Source organism: Gadus morhua, chromosome 1 (genome assembly GCF_902167405.1).
Source record: "Gadus morhua chromosome 1, gadMor3.0, whole genome shotgun sequence".
Lineage (NCBI taxonomy): Eukaryota > Metazoa > Chordata > Actinopteri > Gadiformes > Gadidae > Gadus > Gadus morhua.
This window is the reverse complement of record NC_044048.1, coordinates 10,231,065-10,245,818: the sequence shown is the minus strand read 5'-3', so window position 1 is coordinate 10,245,818 and position 14,754 is coordinate 10,231,065. Positions and strand designations below refer to the sequence as shown.

General features: G+C 44.0%; 2 protein-coding genes across 2 annotated transcripts; both read right to left on the bottom strand.

Moving 5' to 3' along the window:
- Positions 1-17: 17 nt before the first annotated feature.
- Positions 18-5,326, bottom strand: tuba5 (tubulin alpha 5). Its single transcript, XM_030365035.1, has 5 exons — positions 4,810-5,326; positions 3,163-3,388; positions 2,407-2,555; positions 1,493-2,173; positions 18-1,394 (listed from the first exon to the last, which is right to left on the bottom strand). Exons 1-5 carry the CDS (start codon positions 4,810-4,812, stop codon positions 1,095-1,097), a joined length of 1,359 nt encoding a protein of 452 aa, XP_030220895.1. The 5' UTR covers positions 4,813-5,326; the 3' UTR covers positions 18-1,094.
- A 112-nt stretch (positions 5,327-5,438) lies between these two features.
- On the bottom strand, positions 5,439-14,600 carry klhl12 (kelch-like family member 12). The gene is made up of 12 exons (XM_030365034.1): positions 14,101-14,600; positions 13,644-13,844; positions 13,097-13,250; positions 12,674-12,891; positions 11,018-11,167; positions 8,688-8,802; positions 8,455-8,561; positions 8,126-8,321; positions 7,768-7,926; positions 7,565-7,663; positions 6,788-6,974; positions 5,439-6,415 (listed from the first exon to the last, which is right to left on the bottom strand). The coding sequence occupies exons 2-12, from the start codon at positions 13,824-13,826 to the stop codon at positions 6,289-6,291; spliced, it is 1,695 nt and encodes a 564-aa protein (XP_030220894.1). The 5' UTR covers positions 13,827-13,844; positions 14,101-14,600; the 3' UTR covers positions 5,439-6,288.
- Between the last annotated feature and the right edge of the window lie 154 nt (positions 14,601-14,754).

The window sequence follows — 14,754 nt, the reverse complement described above, 5'->3', positions numbered from 1 at the left end:
AAAAAATAGATACCATATTATTCAACGTTTTCTTTATTGCAATTTCAACAAAACAACATATTTTAGCCCCCCCGATTTGGCAAACACAAGAAGGAATAAGCAAATGTTTTTCTTTGGTGAAGCTAAAGCAGTAGTGTTCTTCAGCTAGGATATTTCATTGATTCAAGATGATAGGGAACAAAAATGCAAATCTAGTCATTTCTTACTTTTGGGAGAACCGAATATTACAATTCCTTTAGGTTTGAATCTGCGGTGTGTTCAAAGAATATACCCAATACCATAGTCCCCTAAGGGCAGTCAGTCTTTTTTGGTCCAATTTGGCATCTTAAAAGTCTTGATCTCAACGACATTTGTATTTGTTTATTAAGAAGCCTATGTTCGTTATGCATCGTATCAATTTGACTTGTTAATAATCAGCAGAAATAAAGGTTATTAAAACACACCGCAGTGATATTCAGAATAAATTGGTTTGTATTCATGAGATGAAGGGCAATGGTTAATGAAACAAAAACTATGAATTGTGTCTTTTATTGACTACGTCTCTTATCAATACCCAAAGTAATTTTTTGGGCCGTTTGCAATGCCGGTGTTAGAAAAGGCATAGTCATATGATGAATTATTTACTTGACTGTCTACAAACAATTTTCCTTTGTAACCTATGTTTACACTTGGGCGGATGGATATTTTCAGGTGACAGTTCCATGGCTACCGGGACTCGTTGTTTAAATAACCTATGACTAATTAATTTAGCTTTGGAATATTGCTTACATTCAGTTTCAACCAGTTTTGTCTTATAATTTAATATTCTCACAAAATAAACAACTAACATCGGGTTACATCGGGGAGTTTTTTGTATTTTTAGAAAACACAACGTGGCATTAGGCCTATTTCCCTTTTAATTTACACGTGTTTTTAGCAATACAATTTGTTATGCAATGTATAACAGAAAGTGGGAAACAATCTCAATATGTTAAATTAACTTATAATGTAACTCAAAGTAAGGGTTTGAACAAATTAACATTTGAACAGTAAAAATACTAAATTGCTAATAAAAAGTAGAAGAGTCATGTAATCACAGCCTGAGGGCTAAAGGATCAATACTCTTCACCCAATTCATCACCATCCGAGTCAGTACTCATTTTGCCTAGCTCCTCATAATCCTTTTCGAGACAGGCCATATCTTCTCTGGCTTCAGTAAACTCTCCTTCCTCCATGCCCTCGCCCACGTACCAGTGGACAAAGGCCCGCTTAGAATACATCAGGTCAAACTTGTGGTCCAAGCGGGCCCAGGCCTCTGCAATAGCCGTGGTGTTGCTCAGCATACACACAGACCTCTGGATCGTGGCCAGGTCGCCCCCAGGCACTGCAGTTGGAGGCTGGTAGTTAATCCCCACCTTTAGGGGGAGAAGGATTTGGTTCAAAGAGATACGTATTGACAGCATAGGGCACAAAACTGATTCAAAACAAAGCTGATCCACAACAAAATACTCACCTTGAAACCAGTGGGGCACCAATCCACAAACTGGATGGAGCGCCGGGTCTTGATGTTGGCGATGGCTGCGTTCACGTCCTTGGGGACCACGTCGCCGCGGTACAGCATGCAGCACGCCATGTACATGCCGTGGCGGGGGTCACACTTGACCATCTGATTGGCCGGCTCGAAGCAGGAGCTGGTGATCTCCAGCACGGTGAGCTGCTCGTGGTAGGCCTTCTCGGCGGAGATGATGGGGGAGTAGGTGACGAGCGGGAAGTGGATGCGGGGAAACGGCACCAGGTTGGTCTGGAACTCCGTCAGGTCCACGTTGAGGGCGCCGTCGAAACGCAGCGAGGCGGTGATGGAGGAGACAATCTGCCCGATGAGGCGGTTGAGGTTGATGTAGCTGGGGTGCTCAATGTCCATGTTGCGGTGGCAGATGTCGTAGATGGCCTCGTTGTCCACCATGAAGGCACAGTCGGTGTGCTCCAGGGTGGTGTGGGTGGTGAGGATGGAGTTGTAGGGCTCCACCACGGCGGTGGACACCTGGGGGGCCGGGTAGATGGCGAACTCCAGCTTAGACTTCTTGCCGTAGTCAACTGACAGGCGCTCCATCAGCAGGGAGGTGAAGCCAGAGCCGGTTCCGCCGCCAAAGCTGTGGAACACCAGGAAGCCCTGGAGCCCAGTGCACTGATCCGTCTGGAAGATGATCGTTCATTAGCATTACAAATCAGACAGTGACATACTGTCATTTTGCAACACTATTTCCATTGCATTACAGTATATTGCATTCAAATACCAACCAGTAATTGGGGAAAAGAAACACACACATTACTTACCTGTAGAGTGTACTAATAGAAAGACAAATGAGGTCTCACACTAAAGCAAGCATTAATGCCCAACAAGGCAATGAGAATCCAAGTCTGTCTCACCATTTTACGGATACGCTCCATGACCGTGTCAATCATCTCCTTGCCAACAGTGTAGTGGCCACGGGCGTAGTTGTTGGCTGCATCCTCTTTCCCGGAAATAAGCTGCTCAGGATGGAAAAGGTCTCTGTATGTCCCAACCCTCACCTCATCTGGAAGATAGGTTCCTTGTATGATCAGAATGGCTACACCACTTTATATTGTAGCCCATATACACTGAAGAATTATCAGTTAACCAGGCCAAAACAAATACAACTATTTAACCCTCATATGAAAAGCCAGAGGGGACTCAAATGTGTGATTTACTTCTGAATTGGGGCTTTTTAGGAATACAGTATATAGATTTAATAGTAAATAAATGAAAGATATGCGACTTGGATATTTATGGATATTAAATTATAAGTATTTTAATATTGTATAGCCGTTCATTATAATAGTTTTCACTAACAATATGAATGTTATGCTTGAAAAAAAAAATTCACAGGAACAATTGATTATGTTGTTATAGCTTCTGCCTTTCAGGCATTGCACAAAACCTGTAAAGCTATCCAATAGCCTACCAGTCAACAACAGCCAACTCATGCTGTGGATTGAATTAAACATATTCCTAAAAATAACTACTACCAAAGACAAGCAGATGAAAAGTAGGCTAACAAATGTAGCTTCCAGTGGTATAATTTAATATTCATCATAATAATAGGACTTGATTGAATGCCCAAGATGGCCACACAGTAGATAACCCACTACCAGGCCCCCCACCTATCACAGTGGGCTCCAGGTCCACGTACAGGGCTCTGGGGACATGGCGCCCGGAGCTGCCCGTGTTGAAGAAGGTGTTGAAGGGGTCCTGGCGAGAGTTGGCCTGCAGGGGCACATCCAGGACCACCCCGTCAGGCCCCACGTCGTGCTCCAGGCAGAAGAGCTCCCAGCACGCGTTCCCCGTCTGCACTCCTGCCTGACCCACATGGATGGAGATGCACTCCCTCTGAATGAACGCACGCACACACACACACACACACACACCCACACGCACACGCACCCACACGCACACGCACGCACAAACACAAATGATTTTGATCCTATTTGAATTGAAATCTAAAAGCAAAAGGATTAAACAAGCAAAAGAAACTACAAAACTGGATAATCAAAGTGGGGATGATGTAAATTGGATACCTTTGGAATCACCAAGAGTGCAAAATAAATTGTGAAAATGTGTGCATGTATTTTTTGTATAATCATATTAGAGCGAGGAATTTTGAATCAATTTGAAAAAATTCGGCACCAGATTTTAAACAAATGTACCTTTTATCACATTTGATATCGATAAGTGTGTGAACTGCCAATCGGAATCTTTTCATACCACTAGGGGGAGACAGCCAGGTCGTAATGTCGTCTTACTCTAATTGTTAATGGGTAATTATTAAATGTCATATGCCTATATCCTCGCATTGTTTGAATACAGCGAATCATCATTCAAATATGTTTAAAAACCGAAAAAAGCCCAACTACTATCTCAGTCAATACAATGTTCCAGAACAATGTACAATTGTATTCACTCTAGAATATCATCTGTTTAGGCCATTATAAATTAGCAAATTAATTTCTCTGCAGACAAAGAAAAATCGGTATCAAATTGATTTATGATTAAGATCAACCACTGTCGTTATGGCTGTTTTGATGAATTATTAGGCCTATTGACAGCTGTTCATAGATGTTTAAAGGCACATCGCCGATATAGAATAAGTGTGTTCAGAGGCCTACACACGCACACATACAAGCTCCCCGGGCTGTTATGTTAACATGTTTCAACAGGTCAAGAATTTAGTTCCTGGCTATCTTAGAGGGAGCTTACTATCGCAAGAAGATGAGTGATTTGTTTGCTATTAAGTAAATTAAAAGCGACGTCAAGAAAAAAATTATCGTGTGAACGATCCAAATTAACGACATGAATGAATGAATTCATTGGTTCTGAATATTAAAGATATCATTTATTTATACGATTGTATAGTAGGCCTAGTCCTGAGGATTTAAAAATTAAAAGTAAAACCTTCAAACATACAGTAGACTATCATTTCAGCAAACACATATATCAACCAAACTTGCAGCGTATTAGAAAATGTGATGCCTGAAACTGCAGGTCTATGGGTCGTTACATTAGACTATCTGTCCTCACAAAGTGCAACAAGTTATGAAAAGACACAATTTGACGTTCAACATAAAAGATGCATAGCCCATGATATTTCTCTTTTTGGGAAGGCCCAGGTAATGCGGTGCAGTTTTGCGGTGCACCTCTTTTTTTTTCAATTATGAGAGATTATGAGGACATGATCTCAACTAGCAGGCATATGTTATGCAAAATTCATCACATCAATTTAACTAACAAAAGGTTAGAATCGAAAATCTTACCATTTCCCTTCAGGTGCTGTTGGACAATAACTTCTGTGGTTTTATAGGAGATTGCGCCAAATTCCACCTCTCATCAATCTGTTGCTCCGATGTTGCAACTTTGTAGGTCTGCAACAATGTGCGACTAGACTACACACCGCTCTTGTTTCGGGGCCACCCACCCGATGTCTGGCGTGTAATTTGCTGCCTGGCACCTGAAGTCAAGTCAAGTCAAGTCAAGTCCCCGACCTCTTTAGTAAATCATAAATCATAACGACTGATTGTTTATTTGAGCGCTAATGAAATTCTAATGGCGGCCATTGGATTGGGAATAAATCAAATTGCTGTCTTGAATAAGAATGTCTCCCATTGTGAAAAAAAATAAGTAATTAAGCTGCAGGTAGTAGTTGGGGTTAGGCTGAATACAATGAGGATACAAAAAATAAAACATAATAGTTGGGATTCAAACTCACTATCCATTGCATCTGAATTGCCCAGCTAATTATGTGTTATCAAAAGTATGGAAGTAGTCAACACTGGAGTATTGATAGTATTCATTTGTGGCATAGGATGCTGCCATGCAGAAAGAAGTGCTGATGGATAAGGTGCATTCAACCTTATTTAACACTTGAGCAAACTAATCTTAAGTATAAGTTTCACCGTGTTTATTAACAAGTTTGTGGCATTGTCAGCAACATGTACACATCCAAACAAACAGGTCAAGGACGAACACATGCACATTTTTCCTTTTCCATTTTTAAGAATTTGGCAAATGCAATAAATAGCAAAGAGCTCCCTTCATTTCCAAAAATTGTATAAATCTAACAAACGAAAATCTAAATCTATTAAAGCAATTCGATTTTAAAAGCACTTTATACAGAAAGGATTACAAAAACGTGTTTAAATGACTGGCCCCACTACAGTCTCGGCAGAGGTTCACGTATTTAGACAACATGACGATCGCAGGATACACGAGAGGCCACATGAATCCTGTGTGTGTGATGAAGGCGTGGGGGGGGGGGACGACGACGACGACTGTAAGGCAGATAGCAGCAGATAGGAGACTCAGCGGTCTCCATCCTCTCTTTTTCCGTTTTTTTTTTTTATCAACAAACATGTAGAAAATATATTGCACTTTGAAGACCGAGTGAAACAGTAATGTCACAGGTGACGGACAGCGACAGGTGCACACACTGAGTCATGCAGGCGGAGATGGGAGTTCCTCTGACATCGGTTCATCCCTCTCCCTAATGTGCGTGGGTCTACCTGACCCCACGCCCTCCACCGGCCCTTCCACAGCCCAGAGGGACGCCGCTCCGACGTGGACGTTCCTCAGGTGACCGTACGGACGGGGTATTCCTGCCAGGGTTTTTGCATACGGGCCACCGAGCGATTCCCTTTTTGGCGCGTGTGGCGAGTGCACCGAGTATAGCTGCCTTGCTTTGCTTCTCATTCATTAAAAAGGTGCCGATTCCGGTCCCCGGGGGGCGGGGGGGGGGATCACTTTTCTCGCAGGACGCACACGCCTGCGTCGCAGCGCTGCGTGGCCATGGAGGTCACCACCTCCCAGCTGTCAATCACGGGGTCGTAGCACTCGATGCTGCTCAGTAAGGAGTTCCCATCGTACCTGGAGACGGAGAGGAAACAGACCCAGACAGTGTTATCATAGGTTAAGTTAACTTAATAATACCCAAGTTAAGTAGAACTACATAGCCTATAAACATTTAGCTCAATCTGTTTCTTAACTAACTACTACAGTATCACTACATAGCCTATAAACATTTAGCTAAATCTCTTTCTTAACTAACTACTACAGTACATAGCCTATAAACACTTTGCTAAATCTCTTTCTTAACTAACTACTACATTATAACTGCATAGGCTTATTTATTTATTTTTCTTATAATATTTCATCTCGTGTTTAGAGCATACTGTCCTGCAGAATGCCTCTTCTTCCGCCTTCTCTGCAGCAGGTGATTCACTGCGTCCACCTGCTTACCCGGCTATGGCATAGAGGCGCCCACGGAGGACGGTCGCTCCTACGTAACACCGTGGAGTGGTCATGCTGGCCACCGTGGTCCAGTAGTCCGTTCTGATGTTGTACACCTCCACAGAGTCCAGGTGGGAGACTCCGTCAAAACCTCCTACCACGTAAATGTGGTCGTTGAGCAAGGCAACGCCGGCCCCTGGAACACAGCCGTGGCCGGTGTTATGCAAAGCACTCGAAACACTCTTAGAGGACGGGCAGAACATCTGAATACTGCGACTGGATGGTGTTCAAACAAGGCAGGTCGTGTTAAAACGGGTCTCCGATTGAGATCTGGTAAACAGATGTTGAAATTGGAGCCGACAGCGCATTTTGATATAGACCTCAAAAGTAGAAAAGTAAGTAAATCTGGTTTTCGAGGTAGAAGCTAATTAGCCTACATTAAACTACATCCCTGGTTTGGTGTCGAGTGGCCTGCCCCAACCAGGATGCCGGCCTCAGTTGGGTCCCTTGGCAATGCACTGTTAAAGCCACGGCCGTTGTCTGGGGGATTTATTTTTTAGCTTAACTTAAATGGCTTTATTATGAAAGGACAATTGAAGTGGCCAACTGCATGCTAGTAACCGGTACTGTTCAATGTGTTATCCACACTTTACCACGCGCGGTTATGAAACAAATTATATAATAGTGTAATTAAATATCTATGTACAGTGAACTTCCATACTCATTCCGGTCCTCAGAGTCAGGTACCCTTGGAGGAACAGCCCCGGTGGAGCCCACCTCCCCTACCTGATCGCTTGGTGGCCATAGGTGTGACACTGGTCCAGTGGCCCGTGTGGGGGTCATACCGCTCCACAGAGTTCAGGATATTCAGACCATCGTAGCCTCCTACCAATGACAGAAGAACAGAATCGTAAGAACCAGAAAGAAACGGGAATCGGGATTTTTTAACAGGATGAGAACTGATCGTCCTTCAGATGGCCGTTCCTCACCCAAACAGTAGATGAGTCCACTGGCCACCACTAGCCCGGCTCCTTCTCTGGCCGTCTGCATATCTCCCAGCATGCTCCACTGGTCGATGTTAGGGTCGTAGCGCTCCATGCTGGTGTGACGGCGGCTGCCATCAAAACCTCCGGCGACATAGATCATGTCTGGGGAAAACAAATAATAGATAAAATAAAATAGGACGCATAACAAATCAATGTGGATCTTATTTTGGCCTGCTTCGTCATAGGGTGAACGGCCAAAATGTGTAGCAGGTTTATTATAATCTTTCTAAAGAAAGGATTTGCCAGTTTCACACACTAGGCTAGAGAGGTGCGGGCTATCGTTCCCGGGACCAGGCCGTACCTCCGAGGGTGGTGGCGCCGGCGAGGCCGCGGCGAACGTTCATGGTGGCCACGGTGTACCAGACGCCGTCCTCGTCCGCCGTGTAGTCCAGGCACTCCACCGAGCTGAGCCGGGAGCGGCCGTCGTACCCCCCGATCACGTACACCCGGTCGTGCAGCGACACCGTGGCCACGTAGCGTCTCTTCCGCGCAATGTTCTGCATTACACACAAGTGGTACAATCAGCTTCATATTCAAAACACAATGACGACATCTTTGCTCTTCCAAACTCTAGTTTGGTGGGGGAACTGAATGCGGAATTGTTTTGGGTTCACAACTTCTGCTCCTCACCGGGAGGAAGCTCCACTCCTGAGTCTTTGGGTCGTACTTCTCCACAATGTCAATGGGGGACTGTTGACTGCCGAAGCCACCGATCACCAAGAGTACCTCTTTGGCACCTGAAATTGTTTCAATGATTAACCTTTCGCTCTTTGAAAAAATGAAAGCCTACATATTTTTATGTAAATAGAAAAAAGGAGAATCATTGAGAGATAGTTCAGCGCGATGAGGAACAGGAACTTTACCGAGTCTGGCTTGTGTTCGTGGGCCTTGCATTTCACTCCTCAGCTCTGGCCTCAGATGGAATTTCTTTGCCTCGTCCACGAGGTCTCGACATGGAAGACTGCACCGAATGAGAGGCTGGAAACATGTTATGAAGTTAAACCCTCATTAATCACCATGGAGACTGTAACCGCGATACCTCGTAATGGCTGGTTCAGACTACACCATTTCAGCCCGAGTTTGCCCCGATTCGTTCGTCGCAGACAAATTTGCGATTCTTTTCGTCTGCGACGTTCGAAAACGCCACGACGGAAGTTTGGCATGCCAGAAATTTGGGGGAATCGCATGACACATCCATTGACATGGAGGGAATCCCGCGAGCAGCTGGTGCTCACGGGCAGTGTTTACTAACTAGTAAAGAACTAACTAGTAAAGTAAAGACTAGTAGAGATGCGCGGTTGGCGGTCATAACCGCGGACACCGTGGATAATCCACGGGTTGGGTGGATTGCGTGAAAAAAAGTAATACTTGGAGGAATTGCGGGGGGGTCGCGGTTGAAAAATATATAATAAGTAGGTTAACATATTGACTGGACAATCGGCAAACTGACAAATTTGACATTATATTTTTCTATAATCTCCCTGCTTCTGAAATCTCCGCCCAGCGCTCATCCCCTGGTTTTCCATAAGCATTCAACTGTGCAATCATCCCTGCTGCGTATGCCCTCACACACATTGTTGAAATCAAATGCTGGATGCTTTATTCTTTCTATGAGGCTTTTAGTTAATGATCGGGCTATAATAAGACCACGTTGGCTATGTTCACTGACAACAGGGGACATTTCTTAGTGGTTGGACATTTTAGCGAGCCGACAGGCTTTGGTCGGGACGCCGAACACGCAACTCAATCAGGATGACATTACAGCTCATCCGCGCATCTCTACTAACTAGACTTCACTGCACCACGCAGAGGACCGCCATCATAATGCCTAGTATAGGAACTCGGGATCCATTGTTATTTACACTTTGTTGCTGCATTGATGTGCGTGTATTTGAACGGCTCACTCCGTGCAGTGAGTCCTCTGAACCCGCAGGCTTTAATGAGCTCAGAACGCAGATTTCATTCATCTCCGTCGTGGAGCGTCTAGGCCCATTCTTCAGGTTGTCGTCCATTAGTGCCTCTCACTGAACACATTTAAAAGGGACAGTACCGGCTGTGGTGGGCTGCTGTATGAAGTCACAGCAGACAGCAGTCAGGACACACACAAGCATTGGACTGAGGTTTTTTATTCCTGGTGCCTTGTTGTTGTGTCTGCACCGATTCAACCAAGCAGGGCGAAATCGGTTTGTTTATTTTTCCTATGTGTGTGTGTGTGTGTGTATATATATACATATACATACGGTATATATATATATATATATATATATATATATATATATATATATATATATATATATATATATATATATATATATACATACACACACACATACGGTATATATACACATATATATATACACATATATATATATATATATATATATATATATATATATATTCAATTACTTCCTACCAGGTTCAAAAGGTTATTTCTCTTGCTGGGCAGAAGGCTGGGAAAGGAAGTCTTTGTACTGTCGGGTTAGGGTTAGGGTTAGAGATATATATATCCACGAACGATACAAAGAAAACTCGTCTTTGCACTTTTGGCGCGAGACATATTTTTGCTTTTGAGTGAAATTGATTAGCCAGCTGATCAACTGCAACTATCACAGCTGATCACGCGCCTGTAATATAAACAGAGAGGCGTGGCGGGAGTCACGTAACCATGACAACAACTGTTTATCAAAACCATTTCAGTGTGGAAAGTGGAGGCAAAACATTCCGAAAACGATAGTGTGGACGGAGATCGTTTTCATTGCGAATGTGCGTTTTTATTTTTACCGGGGTTAGCACGGACAGGACCTAAAGATCCTAGAGCATCGCACCCTCGAATCTTGTAGTGTGGCCAGCCTACCGACGAGACAAGGCCCGATTTCCTGGTTCTGTGATCGCATAGTGTGACATGTTGAATCGTGGAGGAATATCTGAGAATCGTGTAGTCTGAACCAGCCATTAGACAATCCTCAGCTGCGTGCGTGAGTGAGTGAGTGAGTGGGTGAGTGAGTGAGTGGGTGAGTGAGTGAGTGAGTGAGTGAGTGAGTGAGTGAGTGAGTGAGTGAGTGAGTGAGTGAGTGAGTGAGTGAGTGAGTGGGTGAGTGAGTGAGTGAGTGAGTGAGTGAGTGAGTGAGTGAGTGAGTGAGTGAGTGAGTGAGTGAGTGAGTGAGTGAGTGAGGGTGTGTGTGAGCGTGATCACCTCAGAATCGATGACGTCGGTGATGTAGCGGGGGGTCAACAGTGGCATTCGGACAAACTCCAACATGTCCGGTAGGTAAGGCTCCCTCTCTTTGCGGTTGTGTTTGACCCAGTTCAGCACCGCCTCGAACACCGGCTCCTCAGAGTCCACCTACACACAGCGACGGGGCAAACTAACTTAGAATCGTAGCTTATTTATGACTAGCTTTCTTTTTCAATGATAGTTATTATTTTTTTATTTCTAAAATACTATCATTATTTTTTTAGTTATTATTAATACGTCTTAATTATTTACTGACAAAGGCATTCATAGCCCTATGACTCAAGCACAGGGTCTGATAGGGTACGGCTTCAAATTTCAGAAGTTTAAACTTGAATTGAACATATTTCATTGTGTGACTGAAATGTGATAATATCTTTCTTCTTGTCAACGGTGTTGGTGGTGGTGGGTGGGTGGGGGTTGTGGTCTTAGTTCATTTACTTTTTTAAACATCAAAATGATAGCAAGGACCCACATTGTGAATCAGGGATCCATCAATCATCCCGTTATAATAACCATGTTTGGGCAAAAGAAAATGTGTGGTTGCAGACAGGAATTTCCTGCACACAAAAGACAAACCTAAATCTGGTTTGCTTCTCTGCAATTTCATGACACTCAAATCCACCGAAAGCAACAGGTATTGGAGGGGGGGCCCCCCACTCACTGAGATTACAACAGGTAGGTACCTGTAAGTCTACCCCTACTGTAGCTTTGACTACACAATTGAAAACAGGGATACACTATAATTAGTGGGCTGGCTTCTGGGTTGTTTTTCACTGTCGGAGTGTGACCGTGTCAGATACAGACTTAAAGACACAAAGCATGAGTCCACAGTATACAGTGCATCGCACTGAGTGGTTTAAGAGCATTAAAAGCAATGTATCCCAGTATTGGAATCCCCAGCATGAGCCACCATAATTGTCAGTGCACTCAGACAAAGAGCGTTGTCAGGACCCTGGAAACAACATGTCCAGGCACTGTAAAGCACAACTTATACTTCTGTCCCACTGCAAGAGGCTGCCAGCCGTTGTTTGTGTGCACCTCTCCAAAACATGTTCTACACGTAAACGTGACCCATCGCCCACTTGGCCTTTCCTGCTATAAATATGGTTCAGTTAAGACTTCAGGTCGAGGTGGACTAGTTGAAGTTCTTCACAAGCAAGATCACTAGTAGTCGCTAACGTTGGCGGCCTAGTGGACTACTGCGTATCACAGCTGCAAAACCATCAATGCAAGAGCGATGGGAACTGCTGTACAAAACCACTTCCTACCAACTTTCCTACCTATTCTACACAAGAGTTTAATTTGGTCTTCGGTTACTGTCCTGTGGTGTTAAAAACCTTGCTGATGCACGTGCGTAGCAGAAAAAAATGAGTCCACGCGGTTCTGTCACATCCCATTGTATCTTCTTACCGATCCAGAAGAAAAATAAACAAAACTAAAAGGACTAAATGAATAAAGTGAACCCACCCATTTCGGCTCACCACAAGCCTCGGGCCCGCACGCACGCCATTGTCTGCCTTTCACTACATCAAAGCCTGAGTGATGAATACACGCCTAATGCAGTTCATTATTATTATTAACAGTGCGCCTCAATTAGACCCAGGCTAATCCTACCTGGATCTCATCACATTTGATGAGCTTCTCCACCTCCGCCTGGCAGAGCAGCATGAACTCCTCGTGCTGCACCACCTCTGGGAAGTGCTTCTGGGAGAAGAGCTCTGCCGCCTGCATCAGGTCCAGGCAGTTGTGGGTGTCGGCAAAGTCCCGGATACCCAGACAGTTGGTTGGGTCCAGCTGACCGTCCAAGAAGTCACAACACGCTCTCTTCACCCCTAAACAAAACAAACAAAATGAAGCATTAGGGTTTATACTTCTAGACATGTATATCCGTGTACACATGAGAGACTCTTGGTCAGTCATTATTGTGGATACTCTTAAATGGATACATTGGCCAACTTGTCTTTTTCCATTCAGTTAAACGGTGGTTTGATTGATTGAGATCACCGTGCAGGTCAGCTCATGAGTCACTAAGCGTACCTTTGAGCTGCAACAAGCACGCCGCTGGAAGCAATTCCTGCACATTCTCGACCGTGACAAGCACAGTCTCTGTATAGACAAAGTCAAGGAGAATCTCCATGGTGGCCGCAGTCAGCCCCTGAATGTCAACAAAGGATTTCCCCTTCTCCGAGAGCTGCAGGAAGACAGGAACACAAACACGCATTTTGTCAAAGAATTACATGGTTCTCAAAAAAAACGTCCAACCTCTTGCTCTTCATAATAATAAACCTTTTTATTATTATGAAGAGCATGTCTTCAGGCTATTTTTATATCTACACATTTAATATACATGCTAAATAAATCTAAACCTTTAGTCTATATAAATTCATAGTATTTCCTATTGTAGGACATTTTTATACTCACCCACTTTAATGCTGTTTTGCAAGCGTTTCACATTAAAACATATGGCAGTGATTCATAATCCATGTATTGAACACGTTGCCTTGTTGAACTGTGGGTTGCTTGTTACAGATAACATCGACATGTGCACTACAAATTATCCTAATTAATATTACTTTGTAGCTACCTCACTGGTGAACATGGCACAAAAGTAGTCACTGCAGGCGGCCAGGACGATACGGTGGGCTGGAAAGTCTGTGTTCTCCAACCTCAGAGTGATGTCACAGAGTGTGTTGCTCTTGCGAAGAGCATTCATTGCATTGAGGATGGTTTTGGCATGGGAATTTGTCATGATGTCCTTGGGAGCCATGATGTTCTAAAGACAGGACTACACAGATCCAGAAACTTGAATTCAGGGGACCACATCAAACACACAAAAACAGCCTGCATTATTTTATCTTGGAATGTCTGTTTGTATGCCAAAATAGTCAGTGATGCCTGGATGTTTATTTGTATGTGCCTGTTTACTCGTACTTAGGCTTTTAAGTCTATATACATAAAAATAAGTCAAAATTGCAACAACAGCAAAAAAAATACTGAAGCTTATAGACATACAATTAATGTGATGAATATCTACCACGTACCTGTCAACGTGTTGATGTTTATCTTAACTAGCTTTGCTAGTTAGCAACAGATCCTATCTCAAGTCCCAGAAGCTGCTGTCAGTGTCTGTTGAAAGCCACTGAGCTAAAAGTAATTCATGATTACAACGCCGGGGTGTCAATCCCCATTGTACGGCTTACATCAATATTTTTTAATCCTCGATGTGGCGTTAGGGTATCTACCAAAATAATTGTTGACGGCATCACATCGACAGCTAGCTTAACACGGCAGGTCAAAGGGAACGGCAAAGCTCTACATAGGCTGAGAGAGGATCCTGAATTCTGGCGTTATCCCGATCTACCGCAACGCAATTTCTGTTATCTTATTTCTTACGGCAGGCAACAGTCCCCGACCGGAGCGAGAAGATTTGGAACATGACTACAACTACCACAACCGCAACAAAGACAAGGAGAGGTAGTCATTTATTTCGCCAAAGCTTCTCCGTAACATATAACGAAAACGGATATCCTTCTACCGGTAGTCCCTCCCTCGCTATCGCCATTAACCCATGTTACTGAGAGTCCCGCCTTCTCTCTCGCCAATAACGCTCATTATGGGCATCCCGTCCCAGGCCGTTCCGTCGTGAGACGAGGAAGGCTGGGAAAGCGGTTACGCTACATAAACAGCCTGCTACG